At 44.2% G+C, this 22,487-nt stretch overlaps 1 protein-coding gene across 2 annotated transcripts in view; it reads right to left on the reverse strand.

The window, feature by feature from the left end:
* Positions 1 to 3,066: 3,066 nt before the first annotated feature.
* The window catches only part of LOC125457211 (protein FAM3B-like), a 42,369-nt gene continuing 22,948 nt past the window's right edge, over positions 3,067 to 22,487 (reverse strand). The window contains exons 4-8 of one of the 2 annotated variants that reach the window (XM_048541126.2): positions 21,732 to 21,790; positions 17,338 to 17,388; positions 14,262 to 14,349; positions 5,858 to 5,990; positions 3,067 to 4,236 (exon numbers count right to left, since the gene is read on the reverse strand). In XM_048541126.2, the coding sequence (XP_048397083.1) occupies positions 4,141 to 4,236; positions 5,858 to 5,990; positions 14,262 to 14,349; positions 17,338 to 17,388; positions 21,732 to 21,790 (427 nt within the window). In that variant the 3' untranslated portion in view covers positions 3,067 to 4,140. The remainder of the gene's footprint in view (positions 4,237 to 5,857; positions 5,991 to 14,261; positions 14,350 to 17,337; positions 17,389 to 21,731; positions 21,791 to 22,487) is intronic. The other variant, XM_048541127.2, reaches the window with a different exon arrangement.

Here is a 22,487-nt window from a genome sequence, read left to right on the forward strand (position 1 = left end):
AATGCTCTGAAAATCCGAAGTGAGCATTAATCAAGAATGTCCAAACACAGAATGTGCTCAGTTGCTTCTGTGCTGTTAAAGTAGAAGCTATCTCTGTAAGTGGGGTAAAAATTGAGGAGGACTGTTGACCTGGATTATTACAATCCGCAAATAGCCAGAAACTCATCAGTCTGAGATGATGTTCACAATTAATACATTCTTCATATTTCAACAGAAATAATGTACAAGATTGGATTTGATACAATTTCCATTACTTAACTCGAAAGATTAATTTTGAACAAAAAACAAAATTGCTGCCGATATCCAGACTTGTGGCATCAGGAGTCTTGCTTGCTGCCTGAACAATCAGTGAGGACCCGCTGTCCTCTTTTTATGAGGGTTACTGAGCTTGTGCTTGCACGCGCGCACACACATACACACAAACACACACAGCAGACAGAGCTGAGATAATGGGAGCTGCAGATGCTGGAGAATCCGAGATAACAAGGTATGGAGCTGGATGAACACAGCAGGCCAAGCAGCATCTTAGGAGCACAAAAGCTGACGTTTTGGGCCTAGACACTTCATCAGAAAAAGGGGATGGGGAGAGGGTTCTGAAATAAATAAGCGGATAGAAGGTGGATAGAGGAGAAAACAGGTGGAGAGGAGACAGACAAGTTAAAAGGGACGGGGATGGAGCCAGTAAAGGTGAGTGTAGGTGGAGAGGTATGGAGGGGATAGGCCAGTCCAGGCAGGACAGACAGTTCAAGGGGGCGGGATGAGGTTAGTAGGTAGGAAATGAAGGTGCGGCTTGAGGTGGGAGGAGGGGATAGGTGAGAGGAAGAACAAGTTAGGGAGGCAGGGTTCCTCCTCCCACCTCAAGCTGCACCTCCATTTCCTATCCACTAACCTCATCCCGCCCCCTTGACCTGTCCGTCCTCCCTGGACTGACATATCCCCTCCTTACCTCACCACCCATACTCTCCTCTCCACCTATCTTCTCCTCTATCCATCTTCTGTCCATCTCTCCCTATTTATTTCAGAGCCCTCACTCCATCCTCCTTTTCTGATGAAGGGTCTAGGCCTGAAACATCAGCTTTTGTCCTCCTGAGATGCTGCTTGGCCTGCTGTGTTCATTGAGCTGAGGCCAGTGAGGGGCCAAGCCCTGGCAATGAGCCCTTGAGGGCAGAACTTCTGCATAACAGGAACAGCTAACAAATCAGAAGCAATCTGTACTTGTGCTCAACAGTGCCATTTCAGTGGTTGTGGCTGCAGCAGGAAGGATCCATTGGATCATCCCAGGATCACAGAGGACCCAGGTAAATGATTTTGTGTGTGTGTGTGTGTGTGTGTGTGTGTGTGTGTGTGTGTGTAGGAGTTTTGCAAGATGGGGTGTCAGAAGCAATGACAGGGTGACTCTCATTGGACACTTGTGCCTGGATCAGGAAGCGAGTGTCTTTAATCCCTCTCACAATGGTGACAAGCAGCCCACACCAGTTTACCTATTGTGCATGTGCATAGCAACAGGCCTACCTGAGTTTGAGTTCATCCCAGAGGCAGGGATAAAGCTCTGAAGTGATAACTGATCAGCTACTTAAGAGGCAACAGGGCATTTTCTCAGAAGATGCCTAGAATCCAGGCAAAATCCAAAAGAACTGCAGATGTTGTAAGTCAGGAACAAAAACAAAGTTGCTGGAAAAGCTCACAGGTCTGGCAGCATCTGTGAAGGAGAAAACAGAGTTAACGTTTCGGGTCCGATGACCCTTCCTCAGAACTGATGGTGGCTGGGAAAACGCCAGTTTATATGCAGAAAATAGGGAGGTTGGTGGGATCAGGAGTAAACGATAGGATAGAACCCAAAGAGTGAGAAAGGAACTTAGACAGACCAAGGATTTGCTAACGATCAGGCTGGGATAGTGAATAGTTGTTAATGGGGACTGTTAGTGACTAACAACAGGGGATGTGTAATTGCAGGCTATGTGGTAACAAGGCCTGGTGTGTGGGGTGGGTGGCTGGGACATGGGAGAGTTTGGCCCTAAAACTATTGAACTCAATGTTGAGTCTGGAGGGCTGTCCAGTCCCCCAAGCGGAAAATGAGGTGTTGTTCCTCCAGCTTGCTTTGGGCTTCACTGGAACACAGCAGCAAGCCAGAGACAGAGATGTTGGCCAGGGAGCAGGGTGGTGTGTTGAAGTGGCAGGCAGCAGGTAGTTCAGGGTCTTTTTTGCAAGCAGTATGTAGATTTCTGCAAAATGGTGGCCAAGTCTATGCTTTGTTTCCCCAACGTAGAGGAGACCACATTGTGAGCAGCGAATGCAGTAGACTAGATTCTTGGAAGTGCAGGTGAAGTGTTGTTTCACCTGGAAGGTATGTTTGGGCCCTTGGATAGTGGGGAGGGAGGAGGTAAATGGGCAGGTATTGCACCTTCGCTGGTTAGAGGGGAAGGTGCTGGAGGGCTGTGGGGAGGTTTTGAGGATGAAGGAGGTATGGACCAGGGTGTCCTGGAGGGAACTGCCCCTGCGGAAGGCAGACAAGGGAGGGGAGGGGAATATGTGTCTGGTCGTGACATCTTGCTGGAGGTGGCGGAAACGGCGTCTGATGATCTTCTGGATGTGGATGCTGGTGGGATGGTGGGTGAGGATAAGGGGAACCCTATCACTGTTGTGGGATGGAAGAGAAGGAGTGAGGGCAGAAGTGCAGGAGATGGGTTGGACCTGGTTGAGGGCCCTGTCGACAATGGAGCTGGGAAATCCTTGGTTGAGGAAGAATGTGGACATTTCAGAAGCTCCCTTGTCAAAGTTGGTCTCACTTGAACATATGCGATGGAGACACAGGAACTGAGAGAATGGGATGTAGTCTTTACAGGAAGTGGGGTGTGAGGATGTATAGTCCAAGTAGCTGTGGGAGTCAGTGGGTTTGTAATGGATATTAGTGGCCAGTCTATCCCCAGAAATGGAAACAGAAATGTCGAGGAAGGGAAGGGAGGACCCAGAGATAGACCAGGTGAAAGTGAGGGCAGGGTGGAAATTGGAGGCGAAATTGGTGAAGTTTTCCAATTTCAGACGAGATTGGGAAGCAACACCGATGACATTATCGATGTATCAGAGAAAGAGTTGTGGGTGGGGCCGGAATAGGACTGGAACAAGAAATGTTCCACGTACCCCACGAAAAGACAAGCATAGCTAGGGCCCATGTGGCAACCCCTCTTACCTGAAGAAAATGAGAGGAGTTGAAAGAGAAGTTGTTGAGGGTGAGGACAAGCTTGGCCAAGCAGAGGAGGGTGGTGGTGGGTGGGGACAGGTCAGGTCATTGTGCCAGGAAGAAGCAGAGAGCCCTAAGACCCTCCTGGTGGGGAATGGATGTGTAAAGGGATTTCACATCCATGGTAAAGAGGAGGTGGCTGGAGCCGGTAATACAGGTGTTCATTTGATTCAAGAAGCTGGGTAACTCTGGTGGAAATGTTAAGACACATCCCCCTGTTGGCATGTTGACAGGATCAAGTACATAGTCTGATTTATACAATGTCTGAATGGAAAGTGAAATTGAGCTGGGTGAGAAACCAGGGTTTCATCCCACTCTCCCCCGCCAACATGAGAAATTGGGTTAAAATGACACCTTTTGTGTTTGATATAACAGTGTGTGGAGCTGGAGGAACACAGCAGGCCAAGCAGTGTCAGAGGAGCAGGGAAGGTTGACATTTTGTGTTCTTGAAAAGTCCTGATCCAAAACGTCAGCTTTGCTGCTCCCCTGATCCTGCCTGACCTGCTGTGTTCATCCAGCTCTAAACTGTGTTATGTCTGACTGCAGCATCTGCAGTTCTTGCTATCTCACCTTTTCTGTTTGATTTGCTTTGTTTGACCTGATGAAGTGTGAATCTTTCTTTTTGCTCCTTCAGCTAATTTGATGCTATTTCCAGTGACAGTTTTCAGCCTACTGCTATGACCATCACCCATACATCTGAACCTAGTAATAAGTCAGTGAATAAAAGTGAAATGGCATTGCTGGAGATCTGAAATAAAAGTGTTGGAGAAACTGAGCAGGACTAGCAGCATCAGTGGAGAGAGAAACAGTTACCATTTTGAGTCCAATGGCTCAGTTTTGGAAATCTTTCCTGAGAATAGGGAAGTTGAGTTGTGAAAGACACGGAGAGCTGCAAGTGCTTGTTACAGGTAGTCAGTCTTTGGTGAGAAACAGCCATCAATCTGGATCTCTGCTGGCCAGCTCCCATACTGATTATTTGTACCCTCCACGTTGATAATCTGTAATAAAAATGGAAAACACTAGTCATGTTTCTGTCGAGAAATGAGTCTTTGCTTTGCCTCTCCGAAATAGGAAGAGGAATTAAAATGGATTCCGCAGTTGATTTTGTTATTTCAAAAATTCAAATCAGACCCACTCACTCGAATAACTGTTGAATTTTCCTTCAACTTTTCCAGATCCTCACCACATCAGCAGACATGCAAATACACTTCACCTGTTTTAGGCATGAGTCCATGCCTCATGTTCTGCACCTGGAGGCTACCTAAATGTAATCTTGGAAGAAATGTCATTCCTACAGACCTAGACACAAGTTTAATCATATTGGCAACTGGGTGAACAGGGCCATCGTCAGCTGTTCATTGTGTAAGCTTGACTTATCTAGCTCAGATTACCCCAGAAGGGAAGGTGTTTCAAAGTTTTCAATCATAGTGCAATACAGCGTATCCATGATAGAGATAATAGGAACTGCAGATGCTGGAGAATCTGAGATAACAAAGTGTAGAGCTGGATGAACACAGCAGGCCAAGCAGCATCTTAGGAGCAGGAAAGCTGACGTTTCAGGCCTAGACCGATTCATGAGTGGTTTTTTTCCACTAACTGGATGATGCTATCACGTCAAACAATGTTTTGCCTACCACACAGGTGAGTAGTAATATGATATATGAGATTCAGTGGCTGTGTGATGCCTGATATGTAGGCTCTACATCCCAATGACTGCCAGACCATATCAAATAACATGTCCCATTGATCATTCACAGCAGTCTGTTCAGGGTCAACCAAACAGTGCTTTCAAACTTTAGAATGTGTATATCGACCATTCAAAATAACTCTGCTATTGGAAATCATTCATTAAAACATGCAGACTAAGAGCTACTCCAGAAATCAATTTAAGATCATCAGATGGGGTCATGTTGTGATGCATTTGCATGCTGGAAGCCCCACATACAAATTCATAACACTCTGTTTTATGTAGGCTAAAAGAATTTGTGCAGATAATGCGCTTTTATGGAAAAAAAGGGACATTATGGACACAGCCAATCTTTGCTACATCCCCTGACCAATTGGAATCTACCTGCCTGGTCAGAAAATTAAGATTGACAGTTAACTGTTCTTGCTGCATCTCCATGTCAATAATAGCCTAACTAATCAGCACCCTGCTGTTGTTGTTAAAAATAATATTTTTTTTCCCATTTGAGTTTCTTGAAGCTCTTGTCCTTGAGACAATGGGTAAGTTTGGTATTAGCAAACAGTTCTTGATCAAAAAAATTCTTAGTTCCATAATCTTACTCTGGAATGTGCCTTGTCCAATAATACATCAGCTGAGATCATAACACTCTATATTGGAGAATTCACTGTATTTTTTGATTTTCTTTCGAAAAGAAACGGTTGCCTGATAACTGGCAGGTGAGCTGTGCAAGAAATTTGAACTTAGACATCTATGTAACTGGATCATAATAATCAACAGGTGTGAAGCCATGACCAACTAGGAAATCTCTAACAGAATTTCCTTAAGCCTACTGTCACCATCACTGTTTAACAGCAGCGGATCCTGACTGTTATGCAGGTACAGAACCTAACAATTTTCAATGAAGTTACGCAAAAAATCTTTAGTTCACCAACCTTCTCCCTCTGAAAGTTCTCTGGTAGCGTGAATCCTTTCGAGCCAAGAAAGACCCAGTTTCCTCGCAAGTGCAGATTCTGTATCAGCTTGCTACCCAACCCCTCAATATATGTCTTAGCTTCTTTGTTCAGCCTTGGAGTAATCAGAAAAGGCCGTTATACACATGTGTAACATGGTGAGGATCGCTACAGAGTAGAACGTGACAAGAGATCCCACTCAGGCCAGATGCTGAACCTTTGTTTCTTATTAATCTGAAGATTTGCCAAGACTTTTCCTTCATTGTTTGGAACCCAATCAGAGGCACATTTTGTGTTGGAGTGTGCATCTGAGCTAACAGTTGACTTTGTTTTTGGGTAGGAATGGAATGGTCATAAGTCATTGCTGAGTGTCTAGCATCCTGTCCAAGCAAATATCAAGATCACTGTGATTCTGGGGCAGACGTGCAACATTCCTGCTCATGTCAACTGAGTTTGCTTAAATATGATAATCAATCCGGCAGAGTGTGTCCAGTGCCACAGTGTGTAGGAGGCCCACTGCAGACTGCCCTGAAATTCCCCTCCTCCAAAATAAAACCAAGTGTGAATTAATCTGTGCTCCAGAACCTGTTGCCTCCCTAGCCAAACTGCTCTGGTACTTATGCAATACTATTTCACAATGAAATTGATGTTGTATACACAGTCCGGAAAAGCAGGCCAAACCTAAGATGACCCAATTACCACCGTATAAGTCTAGTCTTAATTGTCAGAAAAGTGATGGAAGGCATCTTCAACAGTACTAAGGGACTTTTACGCGCCAATTACTTTCTCATCAGTGCCCAGATTAGATTCTGTTGGCGCCTGATTTCATTACAACCTTTATCCAAACATAGACAACAGAGCTGAATTCCAAGAGGTGGTTGAGACAGTCTGCCCTTGAAATCAAGGCAACGTTTGACCAAGTGTGGCATCAAGGAACCCAAGCAAAGTATATTCCAAAATGATGCCATCTGGTCTTAGACTCCGCTGAAAAGGCAGACAATCTTTCCACATCTGCCTTGTCAAGTCCCCTAGGAATTTTGCATGTTTCAATAAGGTTGCATCTCATTCTTCTCAACTCCAATGAATAAAGTCCAATCAACCAACCTCTCCACATTCCTGGAATCAGCCCATACAACCTTCTCTGGACTTTCCTTTTTAAAATGGCCATTCTCTAGATGTGGGTGGCCCTGGCCAGGCCAGCTTTATTGCCCATGTCGAACTGAGGGCAGCTAGGAGTTAACCACATTGCTGTGGGTTTGGAGTCAAATGTAAACCAGACCAGTAATACATAGAACATAGAACATTACAGCACAGTACAGGCCTTCGGCCCTCGATGTTGTGCCGACCTGTCATACCGATCTCAAGCCCATCTAACCTACACTATTCCATGTACGTCCATATGCTTGTCCAATGACGACTTAAATGTACTTAAAGTTGGCGAATCTACTACCGTTGCAGGCAAAGCGTTCCATTCCCTGACTACTCTCTGAGTAAAGAAACTACCTCTGACATCTGTCCTATATCTTTCACCCCTCAATTTAAAGCTATGCCCCCTCGTGCTCGCCGTCACCATCCTCAGACAAAAGCTCTCCCTATCCACCCTATCTAACCCTCTGATTATTTTACATGTTTCAATTAAGTCACCTCTCAACCTTCTTCTCTCTAATGAAAACAGCCTCAAGTGCCTCAGCCTTTCCTCGTAAGACCTTCCCTCCATACCAGGCAACATCCTAGTAAATCTCCTCTGCACCCTTTCCAAAGCTTCCACATTCTTCTGAAAATGCGGTGACCAGAACTGTACACAATACTCCAAGTGCGGCCGCACCAGAGTTTTGTACAGCTTCACCATAACCTCTTGGTTCCGGAACTCGATCCCTCTATTAATAAAAGCTAAAACACTGTGTGCCTTCTTAACAGCCCTGTCAACCTAGGTGGCAACTTTCAAGGATCTGTGTACATGGACACCGAGATCTCTCTGCTCATCTACACTCCTAAGAATCTTACCATTAGCCCAGTACTTTGCCTTCTGGTTACTCCTACCAAAGTGCATCACCTCACACTTGTCCGCATTAAACTCCATTTGCCACCTCTCAGCCCAGCTCTGCAGCTTATCTATGTCTCTCTGCAAACTACAGCATCCTTCGTCACTATCCACAACTCCACCGACCTTAGTGTCGTCTGCAAATTTACTAACCCATCCTTCTACGCCCTCATCCAGGTCATTTATAAAAATGACAAACAGCAGTGGACCCAAAACCGACCCTTGCGGTACACCACTAGTAACTGGTCTCCAGGATGAACATTTCCCACCAACTACCACCCTCTGTCTTCTTTCAGCAAGCCAATTTCTGATCCAAATTGCTATATCTCCTACAATTCCATTCCTCCGCATTTTGTAAAATAGCCTATTGTGGGGAACCTTATCGAATGCCTTGCTGAAATCCATATACACCACATCAACCGGTTTACTCACCTTCTCAAAGAAGGTTTGTGATAAGGTTTGTGAGGCACGACCTTCCCTTCACAAAACCGTGCTGACTATCCCTAATCAATTTATTCTTTTCTAGATGATTATAAATCCTATCCCTTATAACCTTTTCCAACACTTTACTGACAACTGAGGTAAGGCTCACTGGTCTATAATTACCAGGGTTGTCTCTACTCGCCTTCTTGAACAGGGGAACCACATTTGCTATCCTCCAGTCATCTGGCACTATTCCTGTAGACAATGACAAGTTAAAGATCAATGCCAGAGGCTCGGCAATCTCCTCCCTGGCTTCCCAGAGGATCCGAGGATAAATCCCATCCGGCCCAGGGGCCTTATCTATCTTCACCTTCTGAAGGATTTCTAATACCTCTTTCATGTGAACCTCAATCCCACCTAGTCTAGTAGCCTGTATCTCTGTATTCTCCTCGAAAACATTGTCATTTTCTAGAGTGAATGCTGTTGAAAAATATTCATTTAGCCCTTCCCCTATCTCATCTGACTCCACACACAACTTACCACTACTATCCTTGATTGGGCCTAATCTTACTTTCGTCATTCTTTTATTCCTTAAATACCAATAGAAAGCCTTAGGGTTTACCCTGATCCTATCCGCCAACAACTTCTCATGTCTCCTCCTGGCTCTTCTGAGCTCTCTCTTCAGGTCTTTCCTGGCTATCTCGTAGCCCCCAAGTGCCCCAACTGAGCCTTCACATCTCATCCTAACATAAGCCTTCTTCTTCCTCTTGAAGAGAGATTCCACCTCCTTCGTAAACCATGGCTCCCGCACTCTACAGCTTCCTCCCTGCCTGACAGGTACATATTTATCTAGGACACACAGGAGCTTTTCCTTGAATAAGCTCCACATTTCTAATGTGCCCATCCCCTGCAGTTTCCTTCCCCATTCTATGCTCCCTAAATCTTGCCTAATCTCCTCGTAATTGCCTTTCCCCCAGCTATAACTCTTGCCCAGTGGTATACACCTATCCCTTTCCATCACTAAAGTAAACATAACAGAATTGTGATCGCTATCACCAAAGTGCTCACCTACTTCCAAATGTAACTCCTGGCCGGGCTCATTACCCAGTACCAAATCTAATGTGGCTTCGCCCCTTGTTGGCCTATCCGCATATTGTGTCAGGAAGCCCTCCTGCACTCTCTGGACAAAAACTGACCCATCTATAGTACTCGAACTATAGTGTTCCCAGTCAATATCTGGAAAGTTGAAGTCCCCCATGACAACTACCCTGTCTCTCTCACTCCTATCGAGAATCATCTTTGCTATCCTTTGCTCTACATCTCTGGAACTATTTGGAGGCCTATAGAAAACTCCCAACAAGGTGACCTCTCCTTTCCTGTTTCTAACCTCAACCCATACTACCTCAGTTGACGAGTCCCCAAACATCCTTTCTGCAACTGTAATACTGTCCTTGACCAACAATGCCACACCTCCAACCCTTTTACCATCTTCTCTGTTCTTACTGAAACATCTAAATCCCGGAACCTGCAACAACCATTCCTGTCCCTGCTCTATCCATGTCTCCGAAATGGCCACAACATCGAAGTCCCAGGTACTAACCCATGCTGCAAGTTCACCCACCTTCTTCCGGATGCTCCTGGCATTGAAGTAGACACACTGCAATCCAACTTCTTGCTTGCCGGTGCCATCTTGCTTCCCTGAAACTTTATTTCGGACCACCCTACTCTCAACCTTTTCTATAGTCGAACTACAATTTTGGTGCCCATCCCCCTGCTGAATTAGTTAAAACCCACCCGAACAGCCTTAGCAAATTTCCCCCCCAGGATATCGGTACCCCTCTGGTTCAGGTGAAGACCATCTTGCTTGTAGAGGTCCCACCTACCCCAGAAAGAGGCCCAATGAGCCAAGAATCCAAAACCCTCCCTCCTGCACCATCCCTGTAGTCACGTGTTCAACTCCTCTCTCTCCCTATTCCTCGCCTCACTGGCACATGGCACGGGCAACAAACCAGAGACAACAACTCTGTTCGTCCTAGCTCTCAGCTTCCATCCTAGCTCCCTGAATTCCTGCCTTAAATCCCCGTCTCTCTTTCTACCTCTGTCGTTGGTGCCAATGTGGACCACGACATGGGGCTGCTCCCCCTCCCCCTTAAGGATCCCAAAAACACGATCAGAGACATCACGCACCCTCGCACCTGGGAGGCAACACACCAACCGTGAGTCTCTCTCGTCCCCACAGAGCCTCCTATCTGTCCCCCTAACTATGGAGTCCCCAAAGACTAATGCTCTGCTCCTCTTCCCCCTTCCCTTCTGAGCAGCAGGGACAGACTCTGTGCCAGAGACCTGTGCCCCATTGCTTTCCCCTGGTAAGTCATCCCCCCCAACAGTATCCAAAACGGTAAACTTATTGTTGAGGGGAATGGCCACAGGGGATCCCTGCACTGCCTGCCGCTTCCCTTTCCGTCCCCTGACCGTAACCCATCTGCCTTTTTCCTGTACTTGAGGAGTGACTACCTCCCAGTAACTCCTCTCAATAGCCCCCTCTGCCTCCCGAATGATCCGAAGTTCATCCAGCTCCAGCTCCAGTTCCCTAACGCGGTTTTCAAGGAGCTGGAGTTGGGTGCACATCCCGCAGATGTAGTCAGCAGGGGCACTAGTGGTGACGCGTACCTCCCACATTCTGCAGGAGGAACATTCAACTGCCCTGACCTCCGTTCCCATTATTCTAAATTCCCAAAGGCTTAAAAAAAAATAAAAAATAAACTTGTTACCTTACCAATCAGGCACACAGACCTTTTTTTTGGTTAGAGGACGAGGATGGGTGGGTGACACTACCCTTGTGCTCCTGAGATGCTGCTTGGCCTGCTGTGTTCATCCAGCCTCACATTTTATTACCCGGGTAGTGTTTCGGGTAACGCAACCACACAAATATATTACCTCACTCACTCACCAGTCCCGTATCGGCTCCTGCTCAGCGTCCCTCTGCCTATTCACGAGGTAAACTTTTTAAAAAGATTCAAAAACCGTGACTCACCGGCTTCCTGACAGGGTCCTGCTCCAAGCTCCCGCTGCAACCAGAAATGGAAGGCACCGGCACTCGAGGTAAGCTTTTTAACGATTCAAACAGTTTCTTTCCCAAAAGGGCATTAGTGAAGCAGTTGGGTTTTCCGCTGACAATTGACAACAGCTTCATAGTCATTGTTAAACACTTAATACCAGATTTTTATTGAATTGAAATTTGACCACTTATTATGGCAGGACTCGAACCTATGTTCCTTAAACATTACCTCGACCTTTACATTAATAGTCTCGCAGCAATATTACTTGCCCATTGTCTCCAACGCCTTTCTTGACGTAAGAAACCAAACCTGTTGGCAGTATTCTATCTCTGGTCTGACTAGTTTGCCTTGTGTAGTTTTAGCGAAACCTCCTTATTTTTACGCTCCATTCCTTTTGAATAAAAGGCTGTGGTCGTGTCAGGTTATGTTTGTGGCTTATTGCACCATCAGAATAAAAGGAATGCTGTTCCACCTATAACTTGGTTTGAGGAGCAATTGATATTGAAAGTTACAGTGAGAAGTTTGTTTATTTGTTTAGTTATAAATGCTAGCACCAGATAAAAGAGAGAATGTTCACATTTACAGAAGATTGTAACATGGACAGGATGCTGCAAGGTGTCTCCCAAATAATGTAACATTCTAAAGTGCAGTCATTATTTGCTGTTGGTAAGATGAGCAACCGACATGCATAAACAGCTCCCTGAAAATAGCACGTGAGATGAGTAATCAGATGATTTGCTGATGTGTGCAGTTGTCTGAAGGGTGAAACACTGACTAGTCCACCACGAGAACCCCTCCCGCACATTGGTGCAGTACCTTATGATCTTTAGCATCCGCCTAAATGAAATGAACTCAGTTTAATGACATTTTTAAAGACATTGGAGAGATGACAAAATTTGTCTTGAGCAAGTAAGTATTGGGGAAGAAGAGGTTGCCAGCACAAATTGAGCCCAGTGCCATATGCATGAACTCTACCAATTTTGGTGAGTTGGCCTCACTAAAATAAAATTGACAGAACCACATTAAACAAGTGCTAACTGGCACTTCTGACTTAAGCAATTGGTGAAACTTACACAGCAGATTCTTTAAGGATTAATGATATGTCCCTTTTAACACAAGCTGGCAACTTCTCCCCCAATACTTACTTGCTCAAGACAAATTTTGTCACCTCTCGTGTCTTTAAAAATGTCATTAAACTGAGTTCATTTCATTTTTACCACACGTTGCTTTGGTTGACCAAAACTGCATCTTAGAATATTGAATTTATGGAACTGAACTCTGTGTTCATCAGCTCCTGCAAAAAACAAACACAAGATTCCTAACCCCAGAACGACAACTTTCTTGCTTCTCTGATGCTGCCTGACCTGCTGTTGTATTGATGAAGACAAGTTCCCACCCTGATTGCTATCTAATGTTCTCGCCTGACACTCCGCCACAGTACTGAGGGAGCACTGCAGCGTATGACATGTCATTTTTCAGATGAGAAATGAAGATGACTCCCTGTCCATTCTACCAGGTGGAAGTAAAATCTCTTTGTGGCACCATTTTGAGAAGAAACCAGGAGTTTACCCCAGTGTACTGGCTAATCTTCTCCCCGATACCAACATTAATTAAATCATACTATCTCAATGTTATTATCACCACTGTTCCTGAGAGCTTGCAGTTTTCAAATTGTTTGCTCCAATTCCTACATTACAACAGACTCTGAAATGTACTTAAATGTAATTTCACATTCATTCCCAAAGTCAGTCTGCTGAGAAATGCACATTAGTGGAACTCCTGAGTTAGCAAGGTGTACAGCTGGATGCACACTGCAGACCAAGCAGCATCAGAGGAGCAAGAAGGCTGGCATTTTGGGCCTAGACCCTTCTTCAGAAATTGGGGGAGGGGAAGGGGGTTCTGAAATAAGTAGGGAGGAGAGGGGGAGGTGGATAGAACATGTGGAGAGGAGAAAATATGTGGAGAGGAGACAGGCGGGTCAAAGAGGCGGGGATGGAGCCAGTAAAGGTGAGTGTAGGTAGGGAGGAGATAGCTCCGTCCAGGGAAGACGGACAGGTCAAGGGGGCGGGATTAGGTTAGTAGGTAGGGGATGGGGGTGGGGCTTGAGGTGGGAGGTGGGCATAGGTGGGAGGAAGGACAGGTTAGGGAGGCGGGGACGAGCTGGGCTGGTTTTGGGATGCGGTAGGGAGAGGGGAGATTTTGAAGCTTGAAGTGGAACTCCTGTTTGCCTATTTCACAGCTTACTCTCTTACCTTTTCAGGGAGAGATGACCCGCACTTGAAACCAAGGAACTGAGATGCCAGTTAGTGTGAAGAAAGGAATAGAAACCGTAAAGCATGTGTAAAAGTATCGGTACAGGGCTTATCCAGGCAACACTATTCTAGTCGCAAGGCTTTTGATTTGTGAGATTATCTGGAATACATTGGAATCAATGCCTGCATTGTCAACAGATCTGTAGGTTCTATGAATAAGTTAAGCTGTGTGATCAATCATTGGCTTTGCCATGGAGCATTGTAGACCAAGGTGAGGTTACTGAACCTCCTCAGTCTTCTTGGTAGAAACTAATTTTGTCTCACCTACACCACACTCAAAACCAATACCCCACTGATCTTCCACCTAAAGAAAGATAGTGACTAGCCGGTCCACATTTTGCTATTCAATTGGCTAAAAACTGCTTTCGAACATCCTGAGTTCAGGCTTCACTTCAATAGCCACCATATTCAATCAATACAGTGTGACTGGGGCGTTCATAAAAACGGAGTGCGGTTGATTCAGTCACCGTGGCACACTGCTACGTCTGTCCTGTCTTTATTTGTTCACTCCATCTAATGTTAACATGACTGTGGGGCTATTTTCTACTCACCTGGTAGAACTATCATCAAATGTTGCCATCAAGATGAGAGATCCATCTGGTGCTTTTTTAATAAATTCAATCATTTGTCCTGAATTATCTGTCGATTAAATTTAACGACACCATAAGTACACAGATAACAAACATACTTCAGTCAGCATTTGAGAAGTGCAATTGGGCTAAAGCTGTTGAATGTAGTACAGGATGCTTAGAATACTGAACACACAAAGAAGAAATTAAGGATGTGAAATTCTCACCCCTGTTTTCCAATTCCCCTGCATCTTCACTCCTCCCAATCTCAGTAACCTCCTGCAATTAGGCCATGAGAAATAGAAGAATTTAGGCCATTTGGCCATTCAAGTCTGCTCTGCCATTCAATTATGGCTGATAGGTTTCTCAACCCTATTCTCCTGCTTTGTCCCCATAATCTTTGATTCCCTTAACAATCAAGAACCTATCTGTCTTAGTCTTAAACATACTCGATGACCTGGCCTCCACAGCCTTCTGTGGCAATGATTTCCAAGATTCACCACTCTCTGGCTGAAAAAGTTTCTCCTCATTTTTGTTCTAAAAGGTCTTCCCTTTACACTAAGGCTGTGCCCTCGGGTCCTGGTCTCTCGTGCTAACAGAAACATCTTCCCAACACCCACTCTATCCAGGCCATTCAATGTTCTGTAAGTTTCAATTAGATACTCTCCTCATCCCTCTAAACTTCATTAAGCATCGACCCAGAGTCCTCAAATGTTCCACTTATGTTATATTCACTGCTGGAATCATCCTCATGAACCTCCTCCGGACCCACTCCAGGCCAGTCGTCCTTCCCGACATATGGGGGTCAAAATTGCACGCAATATTCTGATTCCCACTCAGCCTCTCCTCATAAGACAGTCTCCCATACAGGATCAGCCTAATGAACCTCCCTGGATTGCCTTCAATGTCAGTATTGCTTTCCTTAGGTAAGAAACACAAAATTCTTCACAATATTCAAGCAGTGGTCTGGCTAGGGCCTTGTACAGTTTCCGCAAAACTGCCAATTATTATACTCTATTCGCCTTGAAATATAGACCAACATTCTGTTTGCCTGTGTTGCTGAAATTGGATGGTACGTTCTTGTGAGGTATGCACAAGGACTCCCAAATCCCTGTGCCACAGTTTTCTGCAGCTTTCCTCCATTTAGTTAATATTTGGCTCCTCCTTCAATGCTTCCCAGATAAACTCACATTTTCTCATATTGTGTTCCACCTGATAACTTTTTGCCCACTCGCTTAACATGTCTGTATCCATCTACAGACTGTCGTTCTCAATGTTTGCCTTCCCACCCACTTTTGTGTCATCCACTAACTTGGCAACAGTAAGTGCACTTCCCTTATCCAAGTCATTAATTGTAAATAATTCCTCTTCCTGTAATGCATCCCTTAAAACCTACCCCTATGCGCAAACTCTTTGGCCGCGTGTGATAAAATTGATTTATGTGGCTGAGCGTCAAATATTGATCGATTAAGCCCCTGTGAAATACTTTTGGGTGTTTTGCAATGTTGAAGATGTTATGTTACCTTATTTTAGTTGTAGGATTCCAACACCCAGCGTGCACTGGAGGCAGCCTCAGCTGAGTTACGGCAGTTCTTATTTGACAAGCGAGTGAACAGGTATAGTGGATGGACAGAGAAATGGAGGTGAGGCCACAGATAGGTGATCCATTACTGATCAAATTATGGAACAAGTTCAACTGATCAAATAGCCTACATTCCTAATTCATTCATTTGTCTGTATTTCAATATACTGCATGTTGTTAAAATGAAGGAAAATCATCTCAGGAGCAGTCAGAGATGCAAAAAAATGGTGCAGAGTTACTACAGGAGCCTGCATACGTTTCAAAACAGCAGTGTAATGATTAACGAAGCTTAATATCAATGTAAAGATCTCGTGTTCAGCCCTTCCCTTCCAAGAGAGCTCGGCCCATGCAAAGTTTAAAGTCCATAAGTTGACCAAAAATCTGACAGGGTGTAAAAGATTAAAGATGTTCAATACACTTCAAGGCTAAAAAGCCGGCTGATTCAATATGTGATTCTGGTTCTAATATTCCAATATGATCACGACCTATCAGTGTGTACATTTGCAAAACTTTCTTTTATTCATTTGATGGTTGAGAGCAATACTGGCGAGGACAACATATATTGCCCATCCCTGGTTGCCCAGAAGGCAGTTAAGAGTCAATCATATTTCTGTGGGTCTGGAGTCACATATCAGCCAGTCCAGGTAAGGATGGTAGTTTCTTTCCCTAAAGAACATTAGTGAACCAAATGGTTTTTTTTCAGAATTGACAGTGGATTCATGGTCATCATAGACACTTAATTCCAAATTTTTAAAAATAAATTCAAATTCTACCAACTGCCCTGGTGGGATTCAAACCCAGGACCCCAAAACATTACCTGGGTCTCTGGGTTAACAGCCCAGCAAAAATACCACTCAGCCATTGCCTTCCAGACTCTGATGAATCACTGAATTATACAACATAAAACGAACTCCTTTGTGTCTGTGCTGAAACTTTGAAAGAACTGTTCAGTCACACTGCAATTGCTTATCCTACAGCACAGAAGTATCCCACCTTGTGACAAATGGAATGTTTAAGCCTTCAGCATATAACAGCTCACTCTCAAAACTTTCCTTTCTACCTTTGAGAAGGAGATCACATGGCATTCCCAGCTGTCCTTTCTTGACCCTGGATGCATTCCATCCTGTCACCTTCCTATCATTTATCCTTCCAGGGTATCTGAGGGTGACAGACAGAGGGGCTCATGACAGTCTCGCTGTGCGGTATATTTTGGAGGCACGCCATATTCAGAAAATCACGTAATTTCAGAAAACAAACTCCGAAAGTTCCTAACAAGTGTGTTGAATGCTGCTTCTGCCATTTCATTGGAATTTCCCTGATCCCAAATAAAAAGTTGCTGCAGGCCTGCAGGATAGTCCTTATCAGATACAGCCCTAGTGTAGAAGTTATACATGGCATCTAACTGTAGAGAGGTGATTACAGCAGGTTGAAGCAGAGACTACAAAGAACCGTACTCCCTTAAAATGTCTTTCTTACCTCCTTCCCATAGATCAAAACATCCGGCGTTCACAAATTTTCCTGTCTTGGCTGTCAAGAAGTAACAAAAAAAAAATCTGATCTGTATGATGAAGAACATTTGTTTTCAAATATTGTTACTTGTAAGGGAAAGCAAACGGATTGGATGTGGCTCAGTTATCCTGATTTATTTGACCCTGTCAAATATAATTCTTTCCTGTCTGCATGTAGGAGCCTGGAATGACCTAATTTTCAATGCACGGTTTTTCCCAAACCATTGTTCAGTTAAAGAACTGCCTGGCTTTTGCAAAACGGTAAGCGCCTTTATTTACCTCCTCAAATCAACAGTAACATCAAGGTGAATTGATGATGATGAGGGAAATGTAAGCTCTCCCTCCTCACCTCCTTTCCTGGATAAAAAACATCAAGGACACAGTGTTCTTGCTGGGAATATCTACGTAATAGTCCAGGAACTTTAAAATGTAAACTTTTACAATATCTCAGAATGACGCCAGTGAAATGGTGCAGAAGGCAACCATTCAACCCATCATGACTGCGCCAGCTGTTCAAATGAGCATCATCACCAAGTGCCAATTTCCTGCTTTGTCCCTCATTATATGTTACTTAATATTACTTGTGGTATTACTTTAAAAAAGAGATACATTTGTTGCAGGTTTTTTCTTGCATCATCAGGACATTTTGCAAGAATACCAATTCACGGAGAAAACCAGCATTTATTCTGCGTGAGAGAAGAGCGCTGATTAGTTAGTAAGTAAATTCTCTAACCTGAGTTTGTTAGTCAGTAGATACTTTTCTCCCTTATCCAGTAAGCTACTGCTCTTCAGGATTCAGTGAAAACACCATTGTGCAAAGTAATTTTAATCAATATTTCCACCAGCAGGTAGTATCCCACTGGAGGAGGTGGCACAGTGGTTAGCACTGCTGCCTCACAGCATCAGAGACCAAGGTTCAATTCCATCCTCAGGTGTGGAGTTTGCACATATTCCCCATGTTTGCATGGGTTCCCTCTGGGTGCTCTGGTATCCTCACACAGTCCAAAGATGTGCAGGCTAGGTGGATTGACCAAGGGGAAATTGCCTGCAGTGTCCAAGGATGTTTAGGTCAGTTAGACATGGGGAAATGCAGGGGTAGGGGAATGAGTCAGAAAGGGATGCTCTTCAGAGGTCCAGTGTGGACTTGTTGGGCCGAATGGCCTGTATCCACATTGTAGGGATTCTGTGACTTTGGCAACAGAATGACGTCTTAGGTCCCAGAACTTGCTGCACCTCTAGCTAAGCCATTCTGGTATAGCTGCAACACTGGTGTCTACCCAACAATGTGAAAAGTTGTCTACTTATTTCCTTGTGCACAAAAAGCAGGACAAACCCAAGTGATCAATTATCAACCCTGAATCTAATTTCATAAGAAAAAGCATTAAGCAACATTTGGTTAGCAGCAACCTGCTCAGTCTAGGACCTGGCAGGACCACTGTGGTCCTGACCTCATTGGTTCATGCACAGGCAAGATAGCTGAATTCCAGAGGTGAGCTCAGAGTTACTACCCTTGATATCAAGGCTACATTTAACTAATTGTGGCATCAAGGAGGCTGAGCAAAACTAAAATCAATGGGAATCAGGGAAAACTCACTACTGTTTGGAGTCATATTTGCCACAAAGGAAAAATTACTGAGGTTGTTGAACATTAGTCATCTTAACTTGAGGACACCTTCAAATGCTTCATCAATGAATGTCCTGCCATCATGAGGGAAGAAGTGTGGATGTTTGCCAATGATTGCACAATGACTAGCACCGTTTGTGACTTCACAGACACAGAGGACTGTAAGAATGCTACCATAATTTCATTCACTGAATCAGAATGCCTTGCCTGTCACCATTGTGGGCACATAATCATGGAATTCCTACAATATGGAACAAGCCATTCAGCCCAGCAAGTTCACACTGACCCTCCAAACAGCATCGCTCCCAGGCTCACCCATCTATCCTATCCCTGTAGCCCCACACCTTACATAGCAAATCCCTGGACACTGTGGTCAATTTAGCACAGCCAGCCCACATAACCCTTGCACATCTTTGGACATCCAGAATCTCCAACCAATGGAAATAGTTTATCTTATTTTGCCCTGTGTTTTCCTACTAATAACTTGAAAATGGCAATTAGATCATGTCTTAATCTTTGCTTGATTGTATTAAACACTTCTAAAATGCTCTATTATTATACCTTTCAAAATAGTCTGACTTTTCCTAATGATAGACATTCAGCTAATTGGTCTATAGTCCGCCTTTCATTCTTCTCACTCCCTTTTTGAGTAAGGGCTGTACATTGGCAGTTTTCCAGTGCTCTGGGACTTTTCCATAATGTAAGGATTCTTGGAAGATCCCTAACAGTGCTCCATTATCTCCGCAGCTACCTCCTTTAAAATCCTAGAAGCTAACCCATCAGGTCTAGGCTTTGGCCTCAATAATTGTCCTGCTGTTCTTCCCCAGTAATCGTTAATTATTTCCCTCCCCTCACTCCCACTTTAGCCCCTTGATTAGTTAACACTTTTGGAATGCTATTAGTGTCGTCTACCACAAAGACTGGGAAAGTATTTGTGCAACTCTTCTGGCATTTCCTGGATCCCTGTTATTAGCTCCCCAGCCTTTTTCTCTAAGGTGTTCACTGAGGTCTTTTTCTTCCCTTCCATATGTTTAAAGAAACTCTGGTCAGTTTTTATGTTACTTGCCAGTTCACCTTCATAATTTATTTTCTCTCTTCTTTCTTGGTCGTTTTTTGCTGCCTTTTAAATCTTCTGATTTCCCACTTATCTTTGCCACATGGAATGTTTTTTCTTCTTTCAGTTTGATACTGCCCTTACCTTGTCTGGGTAATAATGGTTGGTTTATTTCCTTCCCAATCTGAGTATATTGCCCAAAAATAGAGAATTTAGTTGTCGGGAAAGAATGGGATAGGCTGGTAACACAGCGTGGAGCTGCAGGAGCACAGCAGCTCTGCCAGAAATGCCCCATTTCTTGAGAAGGATCCCGACCAGAAACGTCACCTTTCCTGCTCCTCTGATGCTCTCCGGCCTGCTGTGCTCCTCCAGCTCCGCGCTGTGTTATCTTTGACTCCAGCATCAGCAGTTTTTTTTAACCATCTCTGGGATAGGCTGGTGCTACTTTCTAAGAGACTTAGCTACAGAGAGGGAACTAGTTCCCTTAGGCAGGTCAATAACCAAGGGGCACAAATTTCAAGTCGTTGCTGGAAGCATTACAATGGAATCAAGAGGTACTTCCTTTCACCCACATGTTCTCCTCAGTGAATCCCTACAGTGTGGAAACAGGCCTTTTGGCCCAAGTCCACACCGTCCCTCACAGCATCCCACCCAAACCCATCCCCCTATAACCCAACTAATCGGTGAAAAGGTGAGGAAAGGAAAGAAGCACTCTTTTTACTGGACCATACCAGTGTTCGGCTAAACTCCAGTCATCCAATACAACTAAAATGATTTTCTTTACCTGTTTTGAAAATAATCTGAATTCATTTTTTCACACTCCACTTTTTAAATTAGCTAGTTTAATAATACTGAACAACAGAAAGAAAATGAAAATAAGAAACGATGGCGACATTTGAAAGTGTACATGCAGTTTGCTGACAAGATGGGTAAGGCTGAGAGGAGCCTGTCATCACATATGGAACTGGCCAGTTCTTCATATTAGTAATGCGGTGAGAAGTCTACAAGTCACAGTAGAATTTCACAAGTCCCTGAGTTCATTGAAATGTTATCCAAAATATATGAGCTAACGTAAACTAACCGGTGCCATTATCTTTTGTAAATGAGAGATGCTCGTTTGTCATTAACTGAAAGTATTAGACGGTTAGTGCTGAAAATGTATGATGTGGCTACTGATGTAATATGTTCTACAAACACGGTCCTGGGTCATGTAGGCAGGAAATCCATTTTGTAATTTTTGAGGTACTGAGTTTACAAAATTACATTAAATTAAACAGAGGAAAGAAAGGCACAAAGTGCCAAATATCTCTAATTGTGTACTGAAAATACAGAATAACTCATTTCTATTCATTTAAGTTTATCACAGAAAGAAAGCAGTATTCATCCAGCAGCAGCTCAAGGAGAAGATTGTCCTCCCACAAACTCATGGCAATTAAGTACCCGGCAAATAGATATTCCACAGTGCCGTTATCACTATCGTGAGACTGAGGGACGTTATTGGGAGGCAGACAGTTTTTGCTCCAGAGCATCATGTAGCTGGTTCTGCAATAGAGAATGCTGGTGACTGGAGCCAACATAAACATTTGTTCAATATCCTAGTGCTAATGTCCCTTGACTATAAGTCTGCAGATACTCCACACTGTAACATTTTAATTCACCTCATCCGTTTTAAATAGAATCTTACCTTCCACGATGGCAATATTCATGCCCCTGCCAAAGTTATTCTTCATACTACCCAGGAGTCTGTTTAAAAATATATTTAAAAATGAGTTGATTTTATTAACTAAAATTGCCATTTTTAATTTATAAATCTTATGGTAGAAAGATATAAAGTTAAATTGTGCTCAAGTTGCATTGACTAATCTTATACTGCCAAGAATATAGAAAATTAAGAGGTAATCTAGTCAACATGTTTGAAACAAATCAACAGGTATGTAGAAACCATTTCCTGTGATGGGTAGTTCTGAATCACAGGGTATAACAGCCTGGCCATTCGGGGACAATGTCAACAAGATAATAAAATGTGAGGCTGGATGAACACAGCAGGCCAAGCAGCATCTCAGGAGCACAAAAGCTGATGTTTCGGTCCTAGACCCTTCATCAGAGAGGGGGATGGGGAGAGGGAACTGGAATAAATAGGGAGAGGGGGGAGGCGGACCGAAGATGGAGAGAAAAGAAGACAGGTGGAGAGAGTATAGGTAGGGAGGGGATAGGTCAGTCCAGGGAAGACGGACAGGTCAAGGAGGTGAGATGAGGTTAGTAGGTAGGAGATGGAGGTGCGGCTTGGGGTGGGAGGAAGGGATGGGTGAGAGGAAGAACAAGTTTAGTGAGGCAGAGACAGGTTGGACTGGTTTTGGGATGCAGTGGGTGGAGGGGAAGAGCTGGGCTGGTTGTGTGGTGCAGTGGGGGGACGGGACGAACTGGGCTGGTTTTGGGATGC

The sequence above is a fragment of the Stegostoma tigrinum genome, chromosome 12, assembly GCF_030684315.1.
Source record: "Stegostoma tigrinum isolate sSteTig4 chromosome 12, sSteTig4.hap1, whole genome shotgun sequence".
NCBI lineage: Eukaryota > Metazoa > Chordata > Chondrichthyes > Orectolobiformes > Stegostomatidae > Stegostoma > Stegostoma tigrinum.